General features: G+C 37.7%; 1 protein-coding gene across 5 annotated transcripts; it reads left to right on the forward strand.

Moving 5' to 3' along the window:
* The first annotated feature begins 888 nt into the window (after positions 1-888).
* Positions 889-26185, forward strand: HEPACAM2 (HEPACAM family member 2). Of its 5 annotated transcripts, none has more exons than XR_012628368.1 (10): positions 889-978; positions 6659-7009; positions 7930-8214; positions 14252-14548; positions 17767-17892; positions 17977-18162; positions 19472-19545; positions 21464-21576; positions 24843-25084; positions 26079-26185. XR_012628368.1 is itself a non-coding variant. In XM_074864471.1 (10 exons), the coding sequence occupies exons 1-10, from the start codon at positions 909-911 to the stop codon at positions 24850-24852; spliced, it is 1389 nt and encodes a 462-aa protein (XP_074720572.1). In that variant the 5' UTR covers positions 889-908; the 3' UTR covers positions 24853-25526. The 5 variants fall into 5 exon arrangements, 4 of the variants coding, with proteins under 4 accessions (XP_074720572.1, XP_074720556.1, XP_074720581.1 ...); XM_074864471.1 differs by lacking the exon at positions 26079-26185 and having other exon boundaries at positions 17977-18001; positions 18125-18162; positions 24843-25526; XM_074864455.1 differs by lacking the exon at positions 26079-26185 and having other exon boundaries at positions 24843-25526.
* The last annotated feature ends 1243 nt before the right edge of the window (positions 26186-27428 follow it).

The following is a 27428-nucleotide window of genomic DNA, read 5'->3' on the forward strand; positions in this document are numbered from 1 at the left end:
TGCTGTACAGCAAAAACTTAGTGTGTTTTTCTATGGATAAACTACCCCTGTTGATGCAAATATTTGCTGTTGGAAACTGTTACTTGCACATGCAACTATGGAAGGTTGCCTGGTTTGCTGCTGATTAGATTTGTACAGGGAGTGACAGCCTTGGACAAAATCCAAATCATACATTAATATTAATATTAATTTAAACTGATGTCAGTTAATGCAGAATAAACAGTAATCAGCAGCTAACTCAACAACTGTAGTAAGCTGTCCATTGTAGCCACAGGATTCTTTGTTAGAAGATGCCTGATGGACCCTTCACGTTACACGTTGTTTAGGGAAAGGGAACAAAATCATCGCCAGATTACGTTTATATTAGGGAAAAAAATACACAAGAGTAATGAGCTAGAAGGTACTAGAAAAAATTTCATCAAAGCTCTTTGATAGCTGTTTAATATTTTTTATAACAGAAAAGGAGAGGCTGTCACTGGAAAAGATCTGAAAAAAAAATCTTCTGAATACAACTTTGAAATAAGCAGAACCATCTAGCAGCACAGTATTTTTATGAAACTAACTAAAGGATGTTAATACCTCTATAACCTGTATATTGGGTGCGTTCACTTATTTGTATTAATTCAATGTACTTTGTATTCTGCACCTCATTTATTACATTCTGTGTCATATTTGCTGTGACTGCTGGGGAAGGGTTACCATAAAGTCAGAGGCAATGAAGATGGGTGCTCATCTAACAGGTGCTCCACTCCCTTTGTTCTTTGTATACACATATTCAAATCACATAAGGCAGGGGACAGGATAGGGCCTGTTAACTCATTGCTGATTTCCCTAGCAAATAAACCAGCAGCTGCAGGTCCAAGCCCTGGCTTAGCACTGAGAAGAAGGTGGGATTTGTGTGGGACAAGATGCTTTTGTGGAGCCCTTTAGCCAACTTCTTTTGGGACTTACAGTGCAAAATATATTTTCTGCTTGTAGGTAAGAAACAGTATGAATTATGTTTGATTGTCACAGTGGAGATGTGGGTTGGTTTTATACTCCTAAATTTAAAGCTATTTCTGTTGTATTGTCAGATAGTTTTATTTCAAGAAAGTAGCCTGAAAGCTTTTAATCAGATAGTGTCACCTTGTTTTGTGAGTGGAGCTATAAACTTTTAGCAACAGACAAAAATTAGTGCTATACATAATCTGTATATAAAACACAGGTGTTGATTACGTATATGTTGTCACATTTTATTTATTAATATATAATTATGCATTCTTTTTAGCAAGTAAGGCTGGACGGGTTCTGAACCAAAGTTTATACAGAGACTGTTACACATCTCTTTAAAAATGCATTATGGTGAAACACTGCTGATGCATTATTGTTCAGTTCACTATGATGCCTTACAGTTAATAGAGAAAATTTATATGTAATATTTAAATGTACTTGGTATTAAAACTAAATTAAGCTTTCAATCAGCTGAAGAATGTCTTCCCATTTTTAGTACATTTGTTTGGTATCTGGGTGAAGTTTTCATAAGTATACATTTGTTATCCATTCACTTGATAAAAAATAGATGTTCTATGCACTTTGACAGGAATATCCTGTGGTCAGATGTTAGATAAACTTCCATTTCTACAAACTCTGTATTTACACTCTTTCTGTATTTAAGTGGGTTTGTAAATATCAACAGAGGGAATATATAATATTACAAATGTAGTACTACTCATTCATGTGTAAGGACAATTGTTCTTTTATCTTTGTGAACTTCATACACAGTTACCTGGTTTTCTTGATTTTGAGCTAAATTGTGAAGAGTTTTGGCTTCATAACAGTTGCAGTTTTATATGAAGATTATTGGATTTCTTCTTTAAAACTTAAACCCCTGGTTGATAAAAACTGCAGTGAATATGCACTTTATCTACATTACAACTTTATTGGACATTTTTTATTAAAATCCTACAACAGATACTCATATGTGAGCAGAGTGCTTCAGAGTACGCATTTGTTCACCAGGAAGTCTCATTGTATACCCTTACTCAGATATACGCCTTTCCTAGTATGGGAAATAGGCAGCTTGTACTTCATATCATGACAAGAATCAGGTGCACTGGGGGCATGACACAAAGCCCACCAAAGACATTGACCTCAGAAGTTAAAATTAGGTCCAACAACAAAGCTCAGTGGAACTTGTTCCTGGGCAAAAATCCCAAACTGGGGAAGAGTATGCCCGAGTCTCTCCTGATATAAATGGGGTATAGGAATTGCAGATGCCCAGGTCCATTATATCTGGGGTTTTTTTAATAAATGGACATATTTGCAAAAAGTGTAAAAAACTATTCTCACAGATCTAGTGACATTTTACTCCAAGTATCAGGTTTCTGGAGAGCTGCAGAGCTAAATGAACACTCTGGTGAAAAGCAGTTGAGAAGCCAAACTCACTTTGACAAGGAGATGTGCATGTTAAATTCAGAGAAAGATAAAACCTCGCTAAGCAGGTTTCGGTTTATGCCATACACTCAAAAGTTATGTCATAGTTTTTTATTTAAACTAAATCTGCAGCCCTTGTTTTATGTCAACAACGATTCTGTTGTGCTTGCTAATACTGGTGATAGCAAAATGAGATGGAAGCAAAGCACAGATCACTGAGCTCCAAATGGAGGTCATTTTGGTACAACCCTTATGGTCATTACACAAAAACTAGTTTTCAGAATGCCATTGTCTTGGAAAAAGGTGTATTATTTAGAAAGCTACAGAGATAGGCTTAAATTATATGGAATTTGTGCCTGATGAGAATGAAGTAAGAGTTTGGCACATTGGTTTGATTTCACTATTAACATTAATTCAAGGATTAGTCATAACAGTCTTCAGTTTTAATTAAAAAATCAAAATTAGTCTAATAACATAGAATCATGGAACCATTTGGGTTGGGAAAGACCCTTAAGATCATCAAGTCCAATTGTAAACCTAACACTGCCAAGTCCACCACTAAACCATGTCCTTTAAGCGCCACATCTACATGTCTTTTAAATACCCCCAGGGATGGTGACTCAACCACTTCCCTGTGCAGCCTGTTCCAGTGCTTGACAACTCTTTTGGTGAAGAAATAACCTTTTTGGTGAAGAATATTCCAGACTGCAAAAGATTTGATTTCTGTTAAAGCCAGAAGTCTCCCCAGCACTGGTCCTGTAAAACCTTTGCCTTTGACAGAGCACCATCATCTAACAACTCTGAGCCGCAGCCTGCCTTGCCCCTCGCCTTGCTGGCAATGGAGGAGCTCCTGCATGCTGATGGTGCTCCACAAAATCACCCCAGCAGACCCAGAAGGAGAAGCAAAAACTGCAGTTGCCCAAACATGTTCCTGAACAGACCCCAGGGGAAAACAGGGTTTCTGCCCTCACCACCTCTGGTCTTTGTTAAAAGAATTTCCTTAACTGCAGATCAAAATGTCTTTCCAAGCTGTTACATGGAGCTGATTTTCCCCATGAATCAAATGGAACAAAGTTAATTTACAGTTTCTATTCCCACATTTTTTAACTGAGAAGAAATTAAGTTTTCCAGACACAATTCCCTTTATCTTACTGTCTTGTGGTGGTACCTTCTACACTGGTGGTCCCAGTTATCCTGGTGCTCACTAGACCTGCTTGGTTTTTGCTGATTTTCTGCATGAACAGATCTGAGAAATATTATTTGTTATACATATTTTATGATTACACTGCAGCTGTTACTGACTTCTTGTCCTACAGCACAATTGCTTATTGACAGCTAAGTAAACTCAAAAATTGAGCAATGTTATGCCTAAAGAATGAGGAAGGATATGGACGGATCTTTTAATTGATCATTTACAGATCTCCCAGTGTTTAACAGATGTTTTTGACTTTATTCAAGGAGATTTAAAAATTGAAATGTTTTCAGTGGGTTATATGAAATACCTTTCCAACATTAAATATTTTGTGAAGGATTATACTGAGGAATTGTGGGTTTTTTCTCTTTTTCAAATGGACAACAGCAGTTTAAATCTGATTTGTGTTGCAAGGTTCGCAGGGAGGAAATTTGCCTCTGAGAAATGTTAGAACAACCATTACAACAACCAACAAAACTAATTTCCCATTAACCAGAGTCCAGCAAGTCGGTAAGAGTTGTGCAGGAACAACAGGCCACAAATACTATTAAAAAGGGGTAGGGGAGGAGGCTTCAATTTGACGGGCTTCAGCCATTTCAGGTTTTTGTTCTAGAAAAAGTTAAGCATGTAAACATCTCTGTCCTGTGTATCCTGCACTTAAACTTCTCCATATTTTTTCTACACACTTTCTCCTTTTTTGTCCCATTCTCCTCCCATCTCAGCTGACCCCCAACTGTCCTTTCCATGTCAGTGTCCATGCAACCTGAAGTCCTCTGCCTGCTTCCTCTTTAGCCCCTGAGAAGGTGGGTTTGCCTGTCTTTCTGTCAAAGGATTTCACTGTCTTATACACATCACCCCAATAGTGTTCTGCCACATTTTCCTTTGGTTTCCTTGCTATACCGTCAGAAATGCTGCAAGCTGTCTTCTCTAGTTGAGTATAGTATTGCTCAGATTTATGAAAAGTGATGCCAGCCACAAAATTACTTTTTTTGGGGTAGACTTTGTAGCTGGCTTTTTGTTGATAATAAAACTCACTGGTTCCTGAAGGGACAGAATATGACCAGAGATTTCTTAGCAATAGGGTTTTTTTTCCTGAAATAGAGTTAGTATCTCACAGATGGTTTTGTGGGCACCTTCAGCAGCACGGACTGCTGGCTACCCACAACCAGGTGCCCTCCCACACCATCTCTACTCTGCTAGATTTTATGCCCTTCCAGAGTACCTGTAACATTAATTACTGGCATTACATATTGTCATGCTGCATCTGTTACCCCCACCCCCATTTTGTGTCCCTACCCTGATCCCCAGTGACAGTTTCTTTTGCGATTAGCTCATGTGGCAAACAGCTGTGCAGTGAAATTTGAAGATTCTAACCCAAGAGACATATACAGATACCATATCATGCTATGGAATTGATATTTTTATCTTTTCCTGCTATATAACCTAGGAAATTAGACACAAATGAACCTTTAAAAATTTCCTTTTGTCATAAAGACAAATGCTATGAAGGTAGGAAATTTAAGAAACAAAGTTATCTCTGTATTAGATTAACCTTTAATAGCACAGTCAGATATTTTTCACATGTAGCTCCCTCTGCACCCCCCTTTCCAGGTAGAGGGTATATGTACTTCAGCTGGGAGTTACATTTGTGTCACAGGGTTTGGAAAACATGTCAAGAATCATAGAATCATAGAATACCAGGTTGGAGGAGACCTCAAGGATCATCTGGTCCAACCAAAGATGTTCAGTAGCAGGAAAAGAATAGATGGTGCATCGTGAAATCATTGCATGCTGCCCTGGGCAGTGCATTCTCTCTCTCAGTTTCCAGTGTGCTTTTATGCAGTGGTAGGCAGATTACTTAAATCACATTTTTTGTGTGTTCTCACTAATAAGAGGTTGCTTTTTCCCCAGGGTTTTGACTTAGCACTTGCAGTGTGCTTTTCAGTAATATTGAGTACTCAATGCTGAGCAATCAAACCTGCGACTGAAGTCAAAAGGAGTTGCATCTTGAACATACTAAAATATGTATTTTGAATAATCCAGTCTTTAATATTTCGAATTGATCATCCAAAATGAGTGGGTAATTTTGCTGTTAATTCTCTCTGGGCTTAAATTCCTCATCTGTAAAGTCATATCAGTTATAATGGTGTTGTGAAATCAATTCATTAACGTCAATGCTTTACACCATTGCTGTACTTGTGAGTGCTGTGGAAAAGTTCATGTGGAAATCAATCACTCAGTCCTAAGGGTAAAGTTTTAATAATGTTCTATAAATCTGTCTCAGGCCAACACAGTGAAAAAAGATTAAAATATAATATACAGGAAAGCTGATGATTAGCTGAGGAGTGGCCTTTTTGCACCCTAACGGAGGCAGAATTCTTGGAGAACAGGATTAATCATGTGGCTGAAAAGGTTGCTTTTGTGCATATGAACAGCAAACCCTAATTCTGCTCCTTCCTAAAATTGGAATACTTGACTTCTGCAAGCTTAGTAATGTTTCTTGAATTTAGTCTTACAGTACAGAGCAATCAGCGATAATAAGTATATACGATTTTGATCAGACGTATTCATGGAAGTGTTGCTTGTTACATTTTCAGGCAATTTCTCAGTATAACTGACAAAGTAACACTAAGAAATTTTTCCCTAGCTAAACCAACCCAGAATAAAAGTTCCTAGAAATTGAGTTTGCAATGCAAGACTGTTAGACAGTATAAGACCTAGAAATCTGGAATATTTTAAAAGGAAAATAATGCATATTTTCTCATTTTTGTCAAACTTTCAACAATAAAAGATCCTCTGCCCAGAAATTGCAAATATCCTTCCTTTGGCTTTTCAGGTATTTTAAAGCTGGAGCTCCGTAGCTAGATCCAACTTCACCACGGTGAATGAGTGTTTGCCCCTTTCTTACCTGAAATCTGAGTTATAATCAAACAAAAAAATGAAAGCTTTAACCTTGAGAGTTTTTTCTCTGTGAGAATTTCTCCTTTGAGTTTTCCAGGGTTTCCGTTTGTGTTTTGAGTTTATTTATTTGTTTGTTCTTTCATTTTTATGCAGGTATTTGTTCTGCCTTAAAGTTGACAGTACCATCTCATACCATCCATGGTATTGCAGGGCAACCACTCCATCTTCCTGTTGACTACAATTTCAATGCTACAGCTTCTGAAATCCAGATAATTTGGCTTTTTGAGAGGCCTCAGAGTAATCCAAAATACTTGCTTGGCTCTGTAAATCAAACTGTAGTTCCAGACTTGGAATACCAGCACAAGTTTACCCTCATACCACCGAATGCATCTTTGATGATCAGTCCATTGCATATCAGTGATGAGGGCAATTACATTGTAAAAGTCAATGTCCGTGGAAACGGGACAATAGCTGCCAGTCAAAAAATTCAAGTAGCTGTTGATGGTAAGTTAGTAAAATATAGTATCTTCATTTTGAAAATAAAATTGCAATAGTTTTGAAGTACTGGTTCTTAGTATCCAGTTACAATAGTGTATAATTTAATGCATTCATACATGAATAAGTACTAACAAATAAGTTACATTGTTTTCTACTGCTGTTGGAGGGAATGCTAAAGTATGTCATCTTTAAACAAAATTAATATATTGACTAATGTTTCTAGATCATAAGTAAAAAAATTGAAGATGTATAAAAACCAGTAATTAATATGAAATTAGATGAACTTCTAAATAATAAGGTTTCATAAGGCTCTGCTCTGCTATCAGTCATGAAGATGGATTAATTTTCAAACAGTCTTTTTCCCTGAACTACTGTAATTTATCGATTATATGGGGGAAGGCCTGTAACTGTTGCCCTTGGAATAATGAAGTGAATGACATCTTGAGCTGACAAAGTTATAGCTGCCATTTAACTCCCATACCTATCCCGGTTTGCAGCCACCCTCACGACTGGATCGACAGTGTATTTTGGCGGTGCCCAGTGTCAGCAAAGCTGCAGGCAGCCATACGGAGGAAGTCACGCACTGTGGGCGATGTCATGCTTTGCAGTCTTTTCATTTCTGCAGCCACAGGGATCTGCTTATGAGGCAGGAGCTGGAGGCCATGGTATACCTGACTGCAGCCTTTGTCCTATAACCAGTAATATAAACAGTCTAGTTTTATTTAAGTACTAGAACAATACTTACAGTCATCAGCTGAGAATATGGCCTTTTTTTTTCAACCTTTAACCACATTTAATATATAAAATTTGAAATCCGAGAACTTTCCAGAGAGAATGATGACTGCTATTTGTTTCATCTTGACAATGAAGACTGTAACATACTGGCTTGTCACTTTTACAACTCTTCATATCTCTTTATTTTACAGTTCCTGTCACAAAGCCAATTGTACATACTGAACCATCTTCAGGGGTAGTGGAGTATGTAGGGAATATTACCTTAAAATGTACTGTGGGTAAAGGTACAAGGGTGGTTTACCAGTGGATGAAAAATGGGAAGCCTCTCCATGACAGCCCTAATTACACCTTTTCATCAAACAATGCTACACTTCTAATTGTTCCTGTTGCAAAAGAAGACATTGGGAATTACAGCTGTCTGGTATCTAACCCTGTCAGTGCAATGGAAAGTGAGATAATTGCACCAACCATATATTGTGAGTATATGAAATATTCATAATTATCTTTGTATAAATGATCTGGCTGGAAAGAGTGCCTCTAACTATGGAAACAGGCAGAAAACAGTTGACATGATATGTGAGCTTGCATTCAAAATGAGCTTGTTTGTAACGGCTCTAACTTACAACAGTATAATAAAAAGTGTTATGTAGTTGTGAAGATAAGTCTGAACAGCAGAATTCAAATAGGAACTTCAGGAATTCCACAGTACAGATATCTTCAGATCTGGTGGAGATGTGACTGAAATGAAAAAAATAATCAGATGGTTATACATGAAAATCTTGTTAAAAATGGAAACAGCAAACAGTATCAAAAAGCTAAGTACAGGAAGTACCAGGCTGAAGAACTGGTATTAGTGGTTTTCCTTGTGATTATTTTGAGTCCAGTTCTGTTTAATACTTTCATTAATGACATCAGCATAAAGATTGGGAGTATCTCAATGAAGTTCACCTGCAACATTAAACTGGGAGGACTGAATGACTTTGACAGAGTAATAGAACTGATACAAAATTTGCTAGTTAAAAATAAATGGGCATGCACTTTTAGAGAATAAAAACCATGAACTTCTGCTCATAAGATGGAGATTGGTTGGGAAGTAAGCCTGGTGTGGTAGCAAGCCTGGGTGACAGCTATCACAAGATGTTTGTGAACTGGAAGTATGATTCAGGCATGAGAAAGGCATGTAATTCTAGGGTGTGTTGGCAAAGTATTTCCAACAAGGAAATAAGGGGAATACTAATGGCACACAGAAGATGAGACCAGATGTGCAGTTCCTGCACTTCCCAGAGCAATGATCTCAAACTGGAAAGAAACAGAACAGAAAGGAATGGAGAAGACACCCCAGTCTGATTTAGCAAAATCAGAGCTGAAAGGAGTGTTTGCTTTCCATGTCAAGTGGGAAACGTGAGGGAGCAAGAAGAGTTGTGTAAAGACCAATGCTGGCATAAGAATAGACCATAAGCTAGCCATATATTTTGACTGGAAACGCTAGCAGAGATAAACTAACTGTGAGTTAGTTGAGTTCAGGAATTAAATGAGTTAGAAGATACAAAAGATTGGTTTAATCAACATTCAACAATTATACTTTAAATCTTAGAAAAGGCACTCTCATTTTGTTCCTTACCCCTTCTGTAATATCAACTCCCAGTGCCTCTGAGATTTGCAAGTAGCACATGCTACCTGTGTGACCTTGCCAGGCTCTGATCCTCATGTCCTCAGGGGTCAAACTGCCCTTCTCAGAGGAGAGCTGAAATCAGACAGGTCAGGATCTACTTTGCCACCAGTCCTGTTCAGATATAACCAGTTTACCCAGTGGCACAGTGTGGATGGCACAGTGCAAGGACTGGAACTGTATTCCTGTTGAGCCAAGGGCTGGTGCTTGCTCTTGCTTTTGCCAGGGTCTGTAACCTGGCAGCTGGTAGACAGACCATGCCCTAGACTTGTTATGATAGCACTACTAGCATATTCAGCAACTACACCTCTTACTATGTCATATTTTCCTCCCCCTTTCATCTTTGATTAGTCATTTTGCTACTTATTTACTTTTGATTATAACTTGGAAGAATTGAATGAGGGGGTGTCTTGCATCTAAAGTGTGTGTGAGTCTCTACACTGCACCAGGACAAGAGAAAAAGACTGCCTAAATTAGTGAAGACTGTCAAGAATATTGTTAGACAAGAGCTGATCCCTTAGGTGCAGCATATAAAATTGACAGCAATGCAGACATAAAGATGAAGGAGCTGCTGCAAAGATTCCTAAACAGGGCAGATGTGACTTGAACTCCTATCACGTTGGACAGAGGAATCATGATAAAATGCTCTACAAGGAAATAACCAGCACTGATGGAGTTTTAACGTATCATTACCATAATAATATAAAAAAATCAGCATATTCTTTCCTCAAAGTAGCACATTTTTAAATGCCTTTTGTACAGTCACAATCTCAGCTCACTTAAGTGCTTAAAGTGCTAAGAATGAGAGATGCATGTGTATGAATGCACTGCCTCTACTGCTTTTCTCACATTAATGAGCTATGAATGGGCCTTATACATCTCTCTCTTCAAAGAATACCTACACAAAACCTGGGGACACTGTACCCAGCACCACCTGACAGCCTTCTTACAATGCAATAAAATCAGGTCAGGCTAGAAAAATATCTGCCACTCTTGCTACCTTTTCTACTGCTCTACGTTTGCGGCACCACCTGGTCGGCATTTGCATTTCTGACATCTTGCACACAGGGTTGCCTCCAGAGCACTTATCACACTGATGGGTGTCTGGGACACTTGCACTGACAAGTTGTGTGCCCTTCAGTGTCAACTCTGGTACTGCTTTCTCCCTTCTCCCTCACTCAACTACATGTATTTTCCAGCAAATTTGAAAAATTTTTCAAAGTTCTAAACTGAAAACCTATTTTTGACCCATTGTTTAGCAGAACTTTAAAATCACAGAGTTTCTTCAGTGCCCACATTTCTGGAACTTTTTGTTGTTTGAGTGATTGTGACATACAGCTCAAAAGATCTGTGTATATCAACAACTTTGAGATTCAGTTTTCCTCCACGTGTGGAAATATTGTTACAAGTATTAGCATTTTCAGAATGTACTTTTTTATTTCATCAGAACTGAGGGTTTGCTTTGTGCATCATTTAAAATTAAAAAAAAAATAAGATAAAACAATGCAATGCTGAAAGACTGCAGTACTTGCGCCACTATCCATATCCAAGTTAGTGATGGGAGTTAGGTCTTACTTCCTGAGCTGTATGAAGTCACATAATTCGGTCCAACCTCTGCCTGCAGTAGTAGTTTATCTCCCAGCTGTCAATAACAATCCAGAACAGGCCCTGGGATCTCTATGTGCCATATGTCATTGCTGCAGGGGAGTTACTGGCAATGATAAAAAAAAGGTCACTCACAGTAAATACCTGCCATCTGCTTGGAAACTGTAACAGGTTCATGGTGATAGGAACAATTGGAAATATTCCCACAGAGCAGTAAATTGTTACTCAGAAAAGATGATTTATTATTTTACAAGTCATTTAGTTAACTGGCTTTACTGAGGCTAGAGGCAGATTTGTGTTCAGAATGATACTGGAAAGGAGAAGTAGAGCTGAGGGATCCATGAAGGCTGTCACCATGTTTTTTTACTGAGAATCACAAGTGGTTTGTTCTTCATTTCTTATTAATACTATACTGCTTCTCCATTAGCTATAATGATAATACACCACAGAACATGGCTGTTGCAGTAGCATGACCCAGAAACAAATTACTTCAAGATTGGAAGAAGCTGCTGTCATGGAGGCTGCAGCAGAAACCGTTGTACTGTTGTACTGTGCTGATGGAGTTGAATTTAACAGACTAAGTGGGATTTCCTTTCTTGGGACTTCCCAAAGCTAGAATATATTTAGTCCTAGAGAGGAAATGGTTAATTACCTGCTTTTCAGAATCATCCTTGAAGCTGCATATATCCCTCAGCTACCCAGTGTTTAGGGATCTTCATGATCTATGCAATGCCCAGGAGAGGCAAAAGACTGATCCAGGAGAAGCAGAAGGGTTACCCAATGCTTGTGTTGACCTCATCAAAGAATGCCACTTTTCAGACCTCAGCAAGATTTGACTATTTCTTAAGAAAACCTTTCTTTGTTTTTTTCAAACATACTTCCCCAGCCAGTGTGTGTCAGTATTTTTATAATGGTTTCTTTCAATTGCAGCTTTCATATAAAAGTGTAGTTATGTTGTTGGTGTTATTCGTCTATGCTGCTCTGTTATGATACTGATAAAAAAGCAGAACTCTGTTCTGATTCTTTTTCAGACTGTGGCAAATCTCCCACTATAGTGAGGGGGCACAGAGACCGGTCAGCTATTCTTACCATTAATCTCTGTTTATGTATATCAAAGGTTATATTATCACTGAAAATAAAAGCTAATTCTTCTAAGAAATAAGAATTGGATAGGAGGAACCACTGATTTTCTCTGTAGAGTAGAACAGTGTGTTCCTGCCTATAAATAGTGTGTGAGGGGTTTTACTTTCATTTATGAAAAAGTCAAAGTTCAGTACATCTCTCTCCTTTCCCATATGAAAAAAGGGAAGTAAATACCTATAACAGACAAGTCCCTGTAAGAGGCTGGTGTTGTGGGAGTGCTCCTCGTCCACAGAAACATGCAGCCTGAGTAAGGTCAGCCAAGCCAAATTAGTGGTGATAGGTCTGCAGTTCCCAGAAATGCACATTACAGGGTCAGCTGGCTCTTGGAATCAGTAAAGCAAATGACTTGGGAACTGCAGAGCCTGTGAAGAAGCAGCCCAGCATCTAGAGTTTTAAAAATGCCTTGATTCTTCAGAGTGGCCCTTGCGATGTAGGTGGGAGCAGTGCTAATTCATTCTGAAGTGAATCTGTATTGCATTTCCCAAGTAAATATTATGCATGATGTTGGGCCTTCCTTAAAATGAGACTGCAGAAAGCTTACTGCTAAGAAATAAGTGGAGAAAATAAAAAGTTTGAGAAGCTTACATAGTGAAATATGGGCATTTGGTTAAAAGTGGATTAAACTGAGGTCATGGTGTGATAGTCTACATTCTCTCATCTAAGCCTTCACAAATGGAGAAAAAAGCCCAGAAGCACACACAAAATGGCCTGTTCTGTGCTGCATGCTGTTTGCTTATGTGTTCTTGAAGAATAAATCAGTCTCATAAAAAAAAACAGACAATAAATACAAGTGTGCATGTTAGAGGAAGGTCTAACGTCAGCCTGAATTTCCTGATGAGAGAAAGTCTGAAATGTCCCAGTGTGCCAATTCATGTAGCAAGGAATTCCACATTCAAACCCAGCTACATTATCTTAATGCCTCCAGATAACCATGGGAAGCTGGAAATATTGCTTGATTACACTGTCTACAATGGGCATAATATTGACTTATCTGCCTTTTTGCTATGCCATTCTGTGTGAGGAACTTGTCAGCAGCTTTAGTCAATTTTAGGGACCCTACTAAAAAGATGTTCTGCATATTTTCTTCTTTTGGCTTCTGTCAATATTAGGTCTGGGCTTTTTTTATTATGCATGTAAGCCCTTAGGGAATTAGCAACGTTAAAATGATTAGTTCTTTTGACTGGAAAAAGTAATTTAATAAGGCACATTTTGATTATTATATTCTCTACATTAATTTCTATACTTAGATCCCTGTAAAAATATATTTTAACATGTAAAGATATAAAAACCCCATGATCTGAAATTATTTATTAAAAATAGCATGGGAAATAGTCTTATCATATTTAAATATATTGTTTCCTTTCCCATTTTCCTATGATGATTACCCTTAAAATACTTAGCTGCTCAATTTTCTGAGTAATGGACACATGACTATTGGACAATATATGCCTCTTCTAGTTATATTCAGACACACAGCTTTCTTTCAGCACAAGGGCTGACTGTTGAAAGAAACACAAATGTTGAAATAATAGAAGCCTAATAAAGTGGGGGGAAGGTTAAAGTTTATTTTAGCAGTCATTTATGGAAAACTTTTTCTGAAGTTATCTAAGGCAAGCCCCACTCTATATTATACCTGTAGGATAGTTCCCCAAATAATTATTATGCTGCAAAGTATTACAGTGAATGTTTATATATTTCAAGGTTATTTGTTCACTTTTAAATGTGCAGAGAAATTACTCATGCCAATGAGTTTGGCATTTGTGTAGAAAGGGTCAAATATGCCCCTGAAGAAGACCTGCTCTTCACAGCGTTTACAACTGTTTTCAGTTTTCATTCTTTTTATTGTACTGAACAATGCATAGACCTGTGCGTTTTCCCTAAACAGCAATTAGATCAGTATTAAGTGGGTGTAGTCTGAGATAAATGTACTGAACTGAAAGCCTTTTAATTGAAATGATTGAGTCCAATACCAGCCATTCTAAAGGCTAGTCTAACTTAAAAATTCTGAGTTTTAAGATATGCTTCTATTTAAAGTTTCATTATATAATTTGATTTTAATTTTTCCACTGTGGGGTTTTGTTTTTTTTTCAATGCAGATGGACCTTATGGACTTAGAGTTAAATCAGATAAAGGTCTGAATATAGGGGCAGTGTTTACAGTTGACATGGGGGAAGTTATACTGTTCGACTGCTCAGCAGATTCAAATCCACCAAATACTTACTCGTGGAGTCAAAGGGCTGACAATACCACTCATGTAATCAAATATGGACCCCATCTGGAAGTTGTATCTGATAAAGTGGCCCAGAAGACAATAGATTACATGTGCCGTGCTTTCAACAACGTGACTGGAAAACGAGATGAAACTCACTTCACAGTTGTCGTTACTTCTGTAGGTAAGAACATTAATTCATTGCTGTAACTAATGTCTGAGCAGAGTGTCAACCCCAGAAAAAAGAAATAATTCTTAGAGAGAGGATATGTATCAGAAGTGAGGTCTTGCTAACAAAGTAGCAAAGGGGATTTTGGCCATTCAGGTGGATCTGGGTTTTACTCGCAGTGTGACACAGCTTGGGACAAGACCTACCAGCTGCTGAAGTTTTGTGGGAGTTTGACACTAAAATATATTTGGCCATTTGGAACTTTATCCCTTGAGTAGAAAAACTTCCTCAGTAGGTAAACATCATCATGACCAAGTAACATGACAGAATTATATGTCTCTTACTCTGTTTCTTATTTTTTTCCTTTAAAAATGATAAAGATGAATGGAGAGAATGATGCAGAAGTCTGCTGAATGCCAAGATGGGCCTTTCCTCCCAAGGGCAGATTTTGTCCAAGGCTCTCTGTCCCACAGCTTTCAGGAGCTGTGAGCCCTGGGGCCACCAGGTGACCAGTACATGGGATAGTTTCAAGCATATCACTGACTAAAATAACCAGGCATAGACTCACAGCAATGAAGGTCTTTAATATTTTTCCAGTGTGGTTAGGTATTATAAGAACCTTAGTTTAGTGTATGATAATAATGCAAGGTATGATGATGAATGGTTTTATTACAATCTGTTTGTAAAAATTATTTCACTGTCTTTATTTATGAACCTATAGATTGATTGCTAGATTCTGCTGAACGGACACCTTTATTTCTCATTATTATAACCTCAATTCCTGTATCAGATTGTGTTAAACAGCAACAAAGCAGTTTTTCAGAAAATCTCCAGAAGCATACAGAAAAGAACAAGTAATTGAGAAGTCTGACACCTCTTATTAATACAGATCAATACAAGTATTTTCAGATAAGAAATGTGTGCTATTAACATTCAACAAGATAGACTAGAATGCCTTTTAGAAAATTTAACAAAGCAATTTTGCTTGTGCAGAACAAAGAGCTCAGCCATTTGTTAGGTAAACAAGGAGAGCAGATGTCCAACATTCAGGCTGACTTACGGATTCATCACAAATCTATGGCTCTCACTATGCTGTAGGGAAGATGGGTTGCAATTTTACAATGAGAATACTGCACTTTAAAAATAAACACTGTGGTTAGTGGTGAAAGAAAATACAACCAGAGCTATGTGTCTGTAGAAATAAACACAACATTTCTTCAGGAAGTTCATGTAAGCTATGATATATATGTGAATATTCATCAATAAGTGTGAAGACATTCAGCTGAGATTTCCTTTCAAAGGCCAAAAAGAAGGGAAAACGCCACAGCTTCACGTTTAGTTGCACTTAAAATCATAGATTTCCTGATTACAAATATTTTGCCTAAATAAAGCTTTTTAAAACATTTTATCCTGTGTATTTAAAAATTAAAAAATATCAGTTCCCCCTTCGTAGCCATTTTCTTGATGAATATTTATTCAGATAGCAGTAAATCCAGACATCAAGCCTACACTTTGCAATGCAGCACTGATTGAATCTAAGAAGTATGAATTCACACATGAGGCTAAACCTCAGAGATCCTGCTCAGGCTAAATTCTGGTTGAAACTGATTAAACATAGTAAGCAAAGACTATGAATATTATTCTATATCCCTTCTCCCTGTCCCCACAATCCTAGATACAGAGCCTGGACTGTGCCTTTCGAAATACTGGAAACCCTATTTTCAGCAGCTACAGGAACGCTGATGTTTCAGAAGACCTTACACAACTTCCCCACTTAAGGGACTGAAACTTACCTATATGGTGCTATAAACAGCTGCCTAATTAATAATAAAAATCAGCAAGAAAACAATTATATCATTAAGTTACAATTATATCAATAATTGCACTAAGTTGTCACACAGTTTTAGCCAAGACTAGTTAGATTTTAAAATAAGAGGAGGTATTTCATTATGTACACAAGTCATTGCTCAGTTCTCAAGCTGAGTCAACTTGAGTGTGTTAAATGCACGCAAAGAGCACATCTTTGTTTTCTGCACTGGTAGGCCTGTGTAGACAATATTTATTGAGTATAAATTTGAAACAATTTGTTTTAAAGGACATTTTTCAGGACTCGGCTGATGCTCCAGCATTTGTTGGGTTTTTTTTCTGAGGAAAGCAGTACATTGAAGGAGTATGAAAGAAATTTGGTGAACTTGCAGTGATTTATTTTCCCATGTCTTCAAGATGCATCTGGTTTGAAATCCACATATTAAATCTTTGTGATAATCACTGCACATGCAGCCAGCACAGTGTCAGAGGTGTAAGTAGATGTAAGCAATGCTAGCTCTCTGCACAGGAGTTCATCAAAGTACTGGAAACACATCCAGCTAAATAATACACATATGAATTGTATTAATCAAGCTGGCATTGACAAATATGCAGCCTTAATTTACCTGTATGGATTGTGATGTGGCCTTTAATTACATGAATTCTGCACAATTCAGAGCAAAAGGAGGAAATTAAGGGTGCACAAGGACCTATGCCTGGCATTTCTTCACTTTCACATTCCTGTCTTTGCAAATTCTATACAAATGTTTTCCACATGCTTTCATGTATATAATTATATACGTATTGTGTTTGTGCTGTATCAGTAAATCCCACTGGAAAACTGCTGCTAATGTATAGTGAAAGATCCGAGCAAAGGAAAGAAATACTTTGGAATATATTTAGACATGAATACAAACAAACATAATTTATTGGCTTCTGATGGGATTTCATAAACAACCAGACTGTCAGTAATCTTTAGAAAAAATACAATAGTTCATTTATCCCCTCTTACTCTACAGCTCCTACAGCTGGGAGGATTTCCCTCCCATCTAGCACAAACTGCTCACCTAATTGTCACCTAATTTCTTGGTAGTTTGGTGTCTCTATGCCTAAAATTAGAATATCCATCTACTTTTTTGTGATGCTGTAATTCATGGATTACGTTTACTGACCTTCATTTAGCTCTGGGTACCAATCTGTTCTGGACTCATTTCTGATATGCATATCATTGTTTTTCCAGTTTACAAGATTTATGGGGAAAAAAAAAATATTACCGATACACAAGAACCCAAATTTTGTATCTATTTTGTATCCCTATGCAGGTTTACTATCTTCAGATGAATTTCAAAAGATGCATTTTTCAGTGTCATTGTAGCACATTGTACAGAACAAGAGACTAAATACAGTACTCACCTTCTTTGTCACAGGATTGGAAAAGCTGGCCCAGAAAGGAAAATCTTTGTCATCTCTTGCAGTAATAACAGGAATTTCATTATTTTTGATCCTAGCTATGGCCTTTTTATTCATATGGAAAAGATATCAGCCACATAAAGGTATGTGAAAGTTAAGCATGCTCCAGCTTATCTTTTGGACCATCAGAGCATGAAGAATGATTTTTCTTTTTATCTTCTTTTCAGTGATACAACAGAAGCTGCAGAGCAGGTACAAAAATAAATCATTCTTAGGTCTTGCAGTTCTTTCCATCAAGAGAATTGCATTTTATTATATTAATTCGCTTTCCTTGGCTTATGACATCAAACTGAAAAACATGTTTATTTTTTCTAGACCAGGGGCTGATTACAGGAAGGCACAGACATTTTCAGGTAATGCTAATGAAAGAAACATGAGCATAAGCTGCAAAAAACTACCATCTTCAGATACAAAAAGAAAGAAGGAAAGGAAGGGAAGTGTGTTTTTAACTTGAGTTGCACACCTACCTCTATGTTAGCTTACTTAAAATAAAACCAAAATGACAACGGGTCAGTGTAGGTTTAGTTCATGCCCGGAGTTCACAGCAGTATGTACCTGTTGGCTTGAATTCTAGCTGTTAACATGGGTTAGAATCATCTGCATTCTGCTGTCCTCACCAATATGAAATAAATCAGTGTTATTATGGGATAGCAGTGAGAGGTGATAAGCCATGGGAGGATCACACTTCTAAATGTTCATGGCACCAATCAGTACCAAAATTGTGAGATGTTAATATGACATTTCAGTATATATATTTTAGCCTCTACCACACTCTGTACTACCTTTCTGTATGTCATCAGGACCCAGTGTGTTTTTGTCACTGCCTCTTTTCCCTCCACAATCCTTCCCACATCATCCTGGGCATGAGAGGCTGGAGACAAGCCATCCTTTGGAAGGGTAGCACTTTTGTTCCCATCCCTTTCTACCAAAGCATTAGAGCAGGCCATAAGCTGCTACATGTGAGAGGATAGAGAAGTATATGAAGCTTAGGAAGGTAAGAAATTCACTTCAGCACAGAGGTTAATTCACCCCTGCAAGTGGTGTCAGAGAGAATCTCAGCACTGTCTTTAGTGCTGCAGCCTTTGCTGTGGAGTGATACTCAGGAGACAACCAAGAGTCTCAGATCTCCTGGACAGTGGAAGGGTAGAGAAAGACTCCCACCCTAACTACAAGTTGTATCTGAAGTCCAAGATACAGTCTGTCAACTGGTTTAATAATGTGTCGCCTATTATCATCATGTTTCCTTTTTTTATTCTCAGCATTATAAAAGATTCAGGCAGTACTGCCGCACTACAGTGTAGATGTGCTGAGCTTATGGAGTAGGCCTCCTTTCTATGGGAAATGAAAGTAAATTGGTCTGTTTAGCCTTCCAGCAAAGAGAGTTCCAATGGCTCTATCAAAACTGTTATTGAGGTTAGCGAGAGGCTCCTCGCTTGGTCCAAGGTGTTGGAGATAGCCAAGCACTGTGCACACTGGCTGTGCAGCTGCCCTGCCTCACTCCACACCCGCTTAGGAGCTTGACAGGGAAATAGTTTAAAGCAGATCAAACAACCAATAATCAGATATTTTAAAAATTAGGCCAAATTACTTTGCCAGTCATTATTTTCCAGGTTCATATTCTATCTTGATACCTTTTTTCATGTTTGTTTGTTCTAACTTTAGGACATGAAAGTGCTTTGGATGATTTTGGGATATATGAATTTGTCGCTATTCCTGATCTTGCCAGTGGTTCTAGGGTATGTGATTTTACATCATAAACTGATGGTTTCTTTTCCATTTCTTAAGATGTGCTAAATACCTGTACTAGAGTCCTTTTCTCAGTTTGCTTCTGTTTCTTTTTACAGATGTCTATGTGACACCATATTCATGGCTATTGTTTACCTAGTACTTGCTCTTTCTTTACTGTGTTGTTATCTCTGTACTTGTATCAACATGGTGCAGTAAGGAACAAACCAAGCTCTAAAGACAACAATCTCAGCTCAGCTGCCCTACATTAAAAGAATATTAGTAGCATTGGGTAGATGGGTAGCACTGAACCACTTGTGTCACACAAGCAAATTAATTATTGTGATGCTATTTTCTCCCTTGGCCCTAATATTGCTGCCCATGCAATGTACAACTTTGGCAGTGCAGAAAAGTCTCGGGGGGTATTTAAAATTTTAATTGAAAAAATATGCAAACTAAATCAGCTATATTTCACAAGAATTATTTTGTTAGCTTCACGTATGGTGGGGGAGAACTTACACACAGGAATTTCTCTAGCAGAAAAAATCCTACTACGTACGCTACTTCACTGTGGCTTTGCTGACATTACTGTATAGCAGTTGGAGATTGTTCTGATGTGATGTAAAAGGACAAAGAAAAAATGAGAAATAAGGACATAAAATGTAGGGACAACAGACTCAAACTGGGAGGAAGTAGAAGACACTCGCTTTGTTAGGGAAAATTACTGGCAATGCAATCTTGTACCTGTGGACAGCATCAGTATGGTCAGGCAAGGGAGAGCTCTTGAAATGTGATCACACAGGGTCACATCAACAGTTACACCTATTTTGTTACTATGATTAGTTCTCATAATACATGATATATTAGCAAAAACCAGTCATAGATTAATAAACCCTTTTCTCTGCTGGGGTTAAATGATTGAAATACATATTTCTGGGGCTAGAGTGTTATCATAAAAGTTAGTGGAGAGGACAGACTTTTAGAGCAGCAGAGATAAAAGGCTTTTAGAAAACAGAGCAGCCAAACTGTATGTGTGAAATTTTGTGACCATAGGAGGCTTATTAAGTACAGAGATCAGGCCCTAAATCATCACAGCCTTAGTCACACTACGATATCCCTTAGGCTGATCATATCACGAAGTTACATCCTTGCAGAATTGGGGCCTTAGTAGGTCAGGAGGGAGAGAGTGACAAAGACAACAGAATGGATATACAGCAATGAAACCTATTCTAATTTCCAGTACCATTTCAAGAAACAGGAGAAACTCCACTGGTTTATGTTCAACTACTCAGATTTATGGCATTGAAGATAAAGTCAGCGTTTGAGCCACTGATTCATTTTGGTTATTTAGCAAAAAAAGGGAAAAATAAGAAAGTGGAGATAATGAACTGGAGGTTAGGTATAGACAGAAAGACTGAGAATTCCTTATGGATGCAGAGACTGGGTGTTTTGTTGACATAAGAGCAGATTTATATACTTAACATATTGAACAATTTCAGTATTACTTCATTTATGGAAATTCCTTGCAGTTCCTTCTCTTTTTCATGCAGGTGGGAGTTTTATGCTGAACCCTTTCCGTGAATATTTTCTCCTTTTTTACTATCTGTTCTCCTGCTTCTCTCTTTGTCAAATGTTCCTTCCTTGACCTGTGGTACACTAATATAAAATACTTGCTGTACTAGATGCAACAGCTGCATCCTAGATCTTCTAAGATCCTAACTGAATTTAAAACTATTGCTTGTCTTACTACAAATGTGATGAAAACTTACTCAAAGTGACTTGTAAACTAATAGAGATGAATTGTTAAATCCAAACACAAATCATTGATAGGGAAAAGTTTAAAAAATGAGAAGTTACATGATCCGTTTAATTTCCGTTGAATGTTTTCCCATTTGTACTCACAGTAGGAATACTCTTTGCTACTTTTAGGTTTCAAGTCAATCTGTTGCTGGCTCAGACTTTGTCCCCTGCCAGGATATACTTAGTACGGTTTATGAAGTTATTCAGCATATTCCTGAGCAGCCGCAACAAGACCATCAACAGTAAGTTAAAGCTTGTCTGTGCTCATGTGGTAGCTTGAAGGCAAATACTTTTGCATCCAGAAAATTTTCATTTTGGTACCTGGCGTTTGATTCGAGTGAGCGAGAGGGGGAAGGAAGGAAAACAGGTATAAACTACATCAGTTCCTCCATTGTTTCCTATGCAATCCCTCACTTTTCCTCAATACTCCAGTCTGTTGTTTCATCATGCCAGTTTTGTCTAAGTGTGAAAAACAAAAGCTAAAATCTTCAACCACGATTTCAAATGAAAATTCCCAAATATTTTAAAAGGGTGGCTACAGTTTCATAGCACTGAGCCATCAGCACTTCCCATTGAGCAGGTTAAATCTTCAATCAAAGCAGTTCAATCAGCAGCACGGCTTCCAGACCTGCCAGACGTAAGCCAAGTAGAGTTAGGGGTGGGTTTTTTGCAATGCTGAAACTGGTCAGCTGATCAATAACCAGTTGTTGTTAAAATGGTCACTGAAATATTAACGGACAATGCTTAGTTACCTGAGTAAGCAATGTCTTAATTTGTATCTTAACTAATGATTTAGAGCAAAAGAATTCTTGTTCTGCAGTACCCTGGCTGGGAACTCCACAGAAACACTTTTGCTGAGTTAAATACCAGAAACAAAGACCACAGCAAGTTGTGCTTATGTGGTTAGTGTCTGGTAGTGCTGGTTTTGTTCAAATCACCTACTTCATAGCACTTCTTGGCATAAGAAGAGTGAATACACTGTAAAGTTTCTGTAATTGTGGTATAGCTGCCATAAATCTGTTCTGAATATCGACAGTCTTACAAATTAAGAACAGCACACAAGACTTCATTTGGTAACAAGGCTATTATATCACATTTTCCATGTTTTTATTATGTGTTCTGTTTCTTTTATGGCTGAAAAGGAAAATATGCGCTGTTACCAATATACTAACCAGTTGGCTGAGCAATCACAATGTTTATGTGACTGCATTAGTATTCAGTACTTACACTATTAAAAATTTTGTGCAGGTTACATCTTCAATTGTGTGTCCAAATTATCTACACAAACATGCAGCCATGCTTGTAAAAGCAAGCTGATGAGTGAGAAAGCAATTGTTCTGCTTGGGGTTACTCACTTTGAACCTTAAGATGATTTTCTAAACCAGATGTAAAACATAACAGTCATAAAGTACATCTTTTCTTATTCTTCCTCCTACATGTCTTCCTTCTCAACTTTCTCACTGATACATAAGCACTCTAAAAAAATAATAAATTCAACGTAAAGGTAACTTGAACTTTGTGACAGTTCAGATTTCAACTCAAACTTCACAGACATATTCTGTAGTTGTAAAGAACTCGTTTGCATAAACCCATTTTGCTGTTCTTTTCATATATCAAGATTTTTAAAAAGAAATGTAGGAATAAAATTTTCACTAATAAAATCTGCTAAACATGGTGATGGGTAAATTACTCATATTAGAAAGACTGCTTTCCTGAATCTTCCAATTCCTGACCTGCCGCGGAGGAGCACTCTGAGTGGCAAATAAATAAGGACTACTAAGTTGATACTGGTACTTGCATCAGGATGCTTTATAATTCAGTATAAGGAAGAAACAAAACACCACAGAACAGGAAACAGAGCTGGGAAAGTAATTCCAAACTCCTGTACTGCAAAGTAATGATTGCTTATGGGTGGATCCCACAGACTTGGTATGCAGCCATCTGTACAGTAATCAGCAACGTTCATGGGAAGAATGATACAGAACTTGCCTGCACTCTGCTTACAGTGGGAATTTCTGTGTATACAAAACAAAGAATGGATATTATGGGAGCCAGGCAGGTTTGTTAGTAAAGTGATCATTTTACTCTTATTCCGAGTGGTTCTGACTGTAACTGCTGTAATTTCATAAATTTATTAGAATTAATGTGCAAAGAAAAATAAATCAAAACCACTGTTTCATTCTCAGATTTACACTCTCTGAGAATCTTTCAAATCATCTCTTTAAATCTAACTTCTACAGTGTTAGCTGTTCTCTCACTGTTCGGAATCCCAGTGACGGTACCAGCAAATCATGGACTAGCCAATGCCTAACACCCTGGGAATAGCTTTTTCCTTCCACTTTTCCTTATGCTTTTATCAGCCTTTTCATCCACTCATGCACATATACCTCTGACACTCTAAATAATTACAAAATTTTAGATGTGCCCCAGCTCTTAAAAAGTAAGAATACTGCTGGAATCTAATTATACTCATAAACTCTCTTGGGTTTGGACTGACGGACTCATAACTTAAATGCAGTCAAAAAATGAGCTGAGGTGATAGCTGGTTTTGCACTCTTACATTTGCATGGTGATATTAGTCACTCTTCACAACAGCCTTTTGCAGATTTGCCTCCCCTGCTTCTCCAAAGAATCAAAGGGAAAACATGAAATCAGTTTTTGAGGAAATTGTTCTGCTCCATCTCTGGGATCCACAGTCACAGGGTATTGCGTGACTGTCACATACTCAACTATTTCATTAAACACAGTCTTTTAAGCCATTTTGGTGGGGTTTTTTTAATGACTCTTGCACATTTTTTAAACTAAATATAAATCCTGTGACAAACTGAACAACATGCTCTTCCACATACATAAGAAATCCGAGAATGGCTGCAAAAGCTAATGAGCAAGAAGTTTAGCCAGCTTTTACGCATAAGCACTGACAGCTCACAACTCTTCCACGAGCAGAAACTGTTTGTAACTTAGGTTTCATTTTCACTTCAAATGAAGATAAATTTACATCATCTTCCTCTCCTCTCATATACTCTGTTTCTCTCAGATCAAACATTATCCATTTCACAAATTTCTGCTCTGCCAACTGCTGAAGAGCAATGAGGATGCAAACCCTTGCCAGGCATTTCAGCACGGGGTTTGTGCTGTGAACTGCACTGACTCAGCCTACCCTATAGCAGGTGCTCTGGTACATTATTGTTGATAATGTAGGAGCAACTGTAATATCTGTACTGAAAAAGCAGCAATGTGGGTTGCTATATTAGCCATTATATTTATTTATGGCTCAGAACTGGTTTATCTTTTCAAAACTAGAGCTCTTACACATACTGAAAATTCGGTCCAATATCAGTGTGTTACAAATATGCCCTTGGAGCTGTCGTTCAGGCTGAAGAACTGTTTTACTTTTGTGTTTAGATCTGCTGGTTTGTTTATCTTTTTGTTTGCAACAGTGTTTTTTAAAGAAAAGAAATGCAGCATTGTGGACAACTTTTTTTTATATCTATCTGTTCTTTCCTAGATGTATATGAAGACATGGGAACAGGAAATCAAAGCATGTGAAAATATAAAAGTGACTTTTTTTCTTTACTATATATTGAAAGGAAATGCCAACAACTCCTAGAATGGCAAAGGCTTATGCCAGCTTTTCTTGAAATAGCAATTTCTCTTCAGACTGACAATCCTTTTCCTTCAAGTGCTCCAAATTGCCCATTTTTCAAAAAATTTTTTTGCTTCTTTTTCATTAATAGTTTCTTGAAAAATGTGAGTTTTTTTCATTCCTAACATTTTTTTCCTTATTTGTGAATACAAAAGACAAAGGGACAGCTTAAAAATTGCACTATAAAACCTATATGTTTTATTACAATAATGGGTGGGAGGCACAGGGAGCAATCAGGCCCAAGATGCCTCCCATGCTTGTTTTATTTTAAAAAAATGGCAAAAAAAATGTGTATGGGAGTTTTTCATTGAGGTTGACTTTTACAAGAGAAGGTTTCCATATTGGCATGAAAAGTAATAAATGCAATATGTCAGATTGCAAAATGCATTTGGGGTTTAAAATAAAGTCATTCTTTTCACTTGTTTAATGTAACATTATCTTTTAATTTACAACATAGAAACTGATCTGTCAGGCAGTTGCAGTTTAAAAATGTACATATGTATATTATTCAAAAGAATGTGTTCTCATTAAATTGTTTCCTTTGCATTTGGAATGGTTTTCTCTTTGCTGCCGAAGAGCCTGTTTCTCATTGACTAGAAGAGCAAGTAATATTCGAGTAATTTCTGCAAGCTGCAGAATGTTCAGGCTATTTATACATTAAATTTTTAATTCTCCAGCGCAAATGAAACCAGTCTTACTCTGTTTAAACAGACAGTGTGCTACAAGTCCCTTTACAAATAGAGGAATCCTCTTCCAGAAGCTGCTGTTAGCAGGTGTCTGAATCCTGCAGGAAAATTCACTATTATTTCCACTGGGTCAGCTATTAGATGGTGTCAGTTAGCTGCAGCCAGGGAAAAGGGACATTATTAGCTGAATTAGAATAATCTACAGGATAAAAAAGGATACTTCAGTAACAGCTAATTGTGTGGAAAATCATTAGGGTGAGTAATGAGAAAGCATACGGTGTGTCCCCCCTTTAAGGCAGGCAGTATGGGATTATTTAAAGCACTCTGTATTATGAAAAATAATTTGCATTTATTTAAAATAATTCCCTAATCCGTGTTTACTAAACATTCTTCCCTCCTCTTTCTTTCAAAGATGAGGAAAAACAATACTGTTTTCAGTTAGTATTCTGATTTCATGATGCTGAAAAAAAGGGGAGAAGGACAACTTCGCCATTGCGTGTGAGGAAAAGAGGACTTGGCAGTTCACAGAGGCAGCTGGTGCTGCCCAGATTTGAGAGAAGTACTGAGGTGGTCTCAAAGATAAAGTAGTCAACAGATTTGCTCCCGAAGAAATAACCCTCTGACATGAAGGCATCAGGCAGAGGCTATAAGTATAAACATTTGGGCAGAACTCTGAAGTACTGAAGTTGTCCTGAAGGATCAAGAAGCTCAGGGTCCATCCCCACAAATTCCTCCATTGTGCATTCAAAGCTGACTTCATTTGTGTGTTTCAAATTAGGACAGCCCTTTGGGATGTGTAAAGTCTGATTTTTGCCTTCTTTTCTCCCCCTCTTCTTGCTGGAGTGGATATTTTAATTGCTTTGAAAAGAGCATACAGATTTCTGAAGTGCTTGACACCGTTCCACCTTGCCACATTTCATGTCATTTCAGGGTCACAGGGCAAAAAATGTAGATGAATTTATAGAAACAACTGTTTCTCCACCTCTGGAGCCTCTGTATTTAAAACTGCCAGTAATATACATTGTTCTGAGTATTTTCATGACAAAAATAAATCAGTTCAATATCAGTTCCATTCTTTGTTCTTCTAAACTCACTGTAGGCACATTTGTCCCGTGCCTAAGTGCATTATAAGGCTCCCAAAACATTTTGTTTCACAATCTGCTCATGTCTTGGTAATAGATCAGAAGACATTTCAAATTAAGCCATCTGTCAATAATGTGAGATGACTTCAGCAACTTAAGATGAAAGTCCACCCTAACAGTCTTTTAAACTTCTGCAAAATACCTGTACAATATTTTAATAAAATGATTTTTTTTATGCAGCACATAATGTCCAATAGTTCTGTGGGTCCATGTATGGCTATGCATCTTCACTGGAAATTACATATATCATTAGGTTTATAAATAAGGAACAAAGATTCGCCTGTTGCTCTGGGGAAGGTCAAGTAAAATGTTCCCTGGAGGCCTCTCCCTTCCCTCGTCACGCAGTGGCACAGGACAAGCACACCCAGCCCTGCTGTACCCCGGCCTCGCCGCTGCCCTGGAGTTTCCTCTCTCCATCTAGCTACAACCTCTCTGTAAAAGTATGAAAGTGTATGCAGGTCATAGCAGCCACATTCCTACTCCCCACTAACTACCAAAATTTACTGAAATTTATTTGCTATAGAAAGAAGAAAAGCTCATTGTCTGGCTTAAATAATTCTTCTAGCTATGGCAGCAGAACCAGCTCTGCAGATAGAAATATGTATTGCAAGGGACAGAGA

This window comes from Strix uralensis, chromosome 1, assembly GCF_047716275.1.
Source record: "Strix uralensis isolate ZFMK-TIS-50842 chromosome 1, bStrUra1, whole genome shotgun sequence".
NCBI classification, from domain to species: domain Eukaryota; kingdom Metazoa; phylum Chordata; class Aves; order Strigiformes; family Strigidae; genus Strix; species Strix uralensis.

What these genes read in the sequence shown, in the direction of transcription:
- HEPACAM2 (XM_074864455.1), top strand. Translation starts at nt 909, where the DNA reads ATGCTTTTGTGGAGCCCTTTAGCCAACTTCTTTTGGGACTTACAGTGC. An exon ending in AATTGCACCAACCATATATT is followed by an intron (nt 8,215 to 14,251) that starts GTGAGTATATGA and finishes TTTTCAATGCAG; the next exon opens with ATGGACCTTATGGACTTAGA. An exon ending in ATCTTGCCAGTGGTTCTAGG is followed by an intron (nt 19,546 to 21,463) that starts GTATGTGATTTT and finishes TGCTACTTTTAG; the next exon opens with GTTTCAAGTCAATCTGTTGC.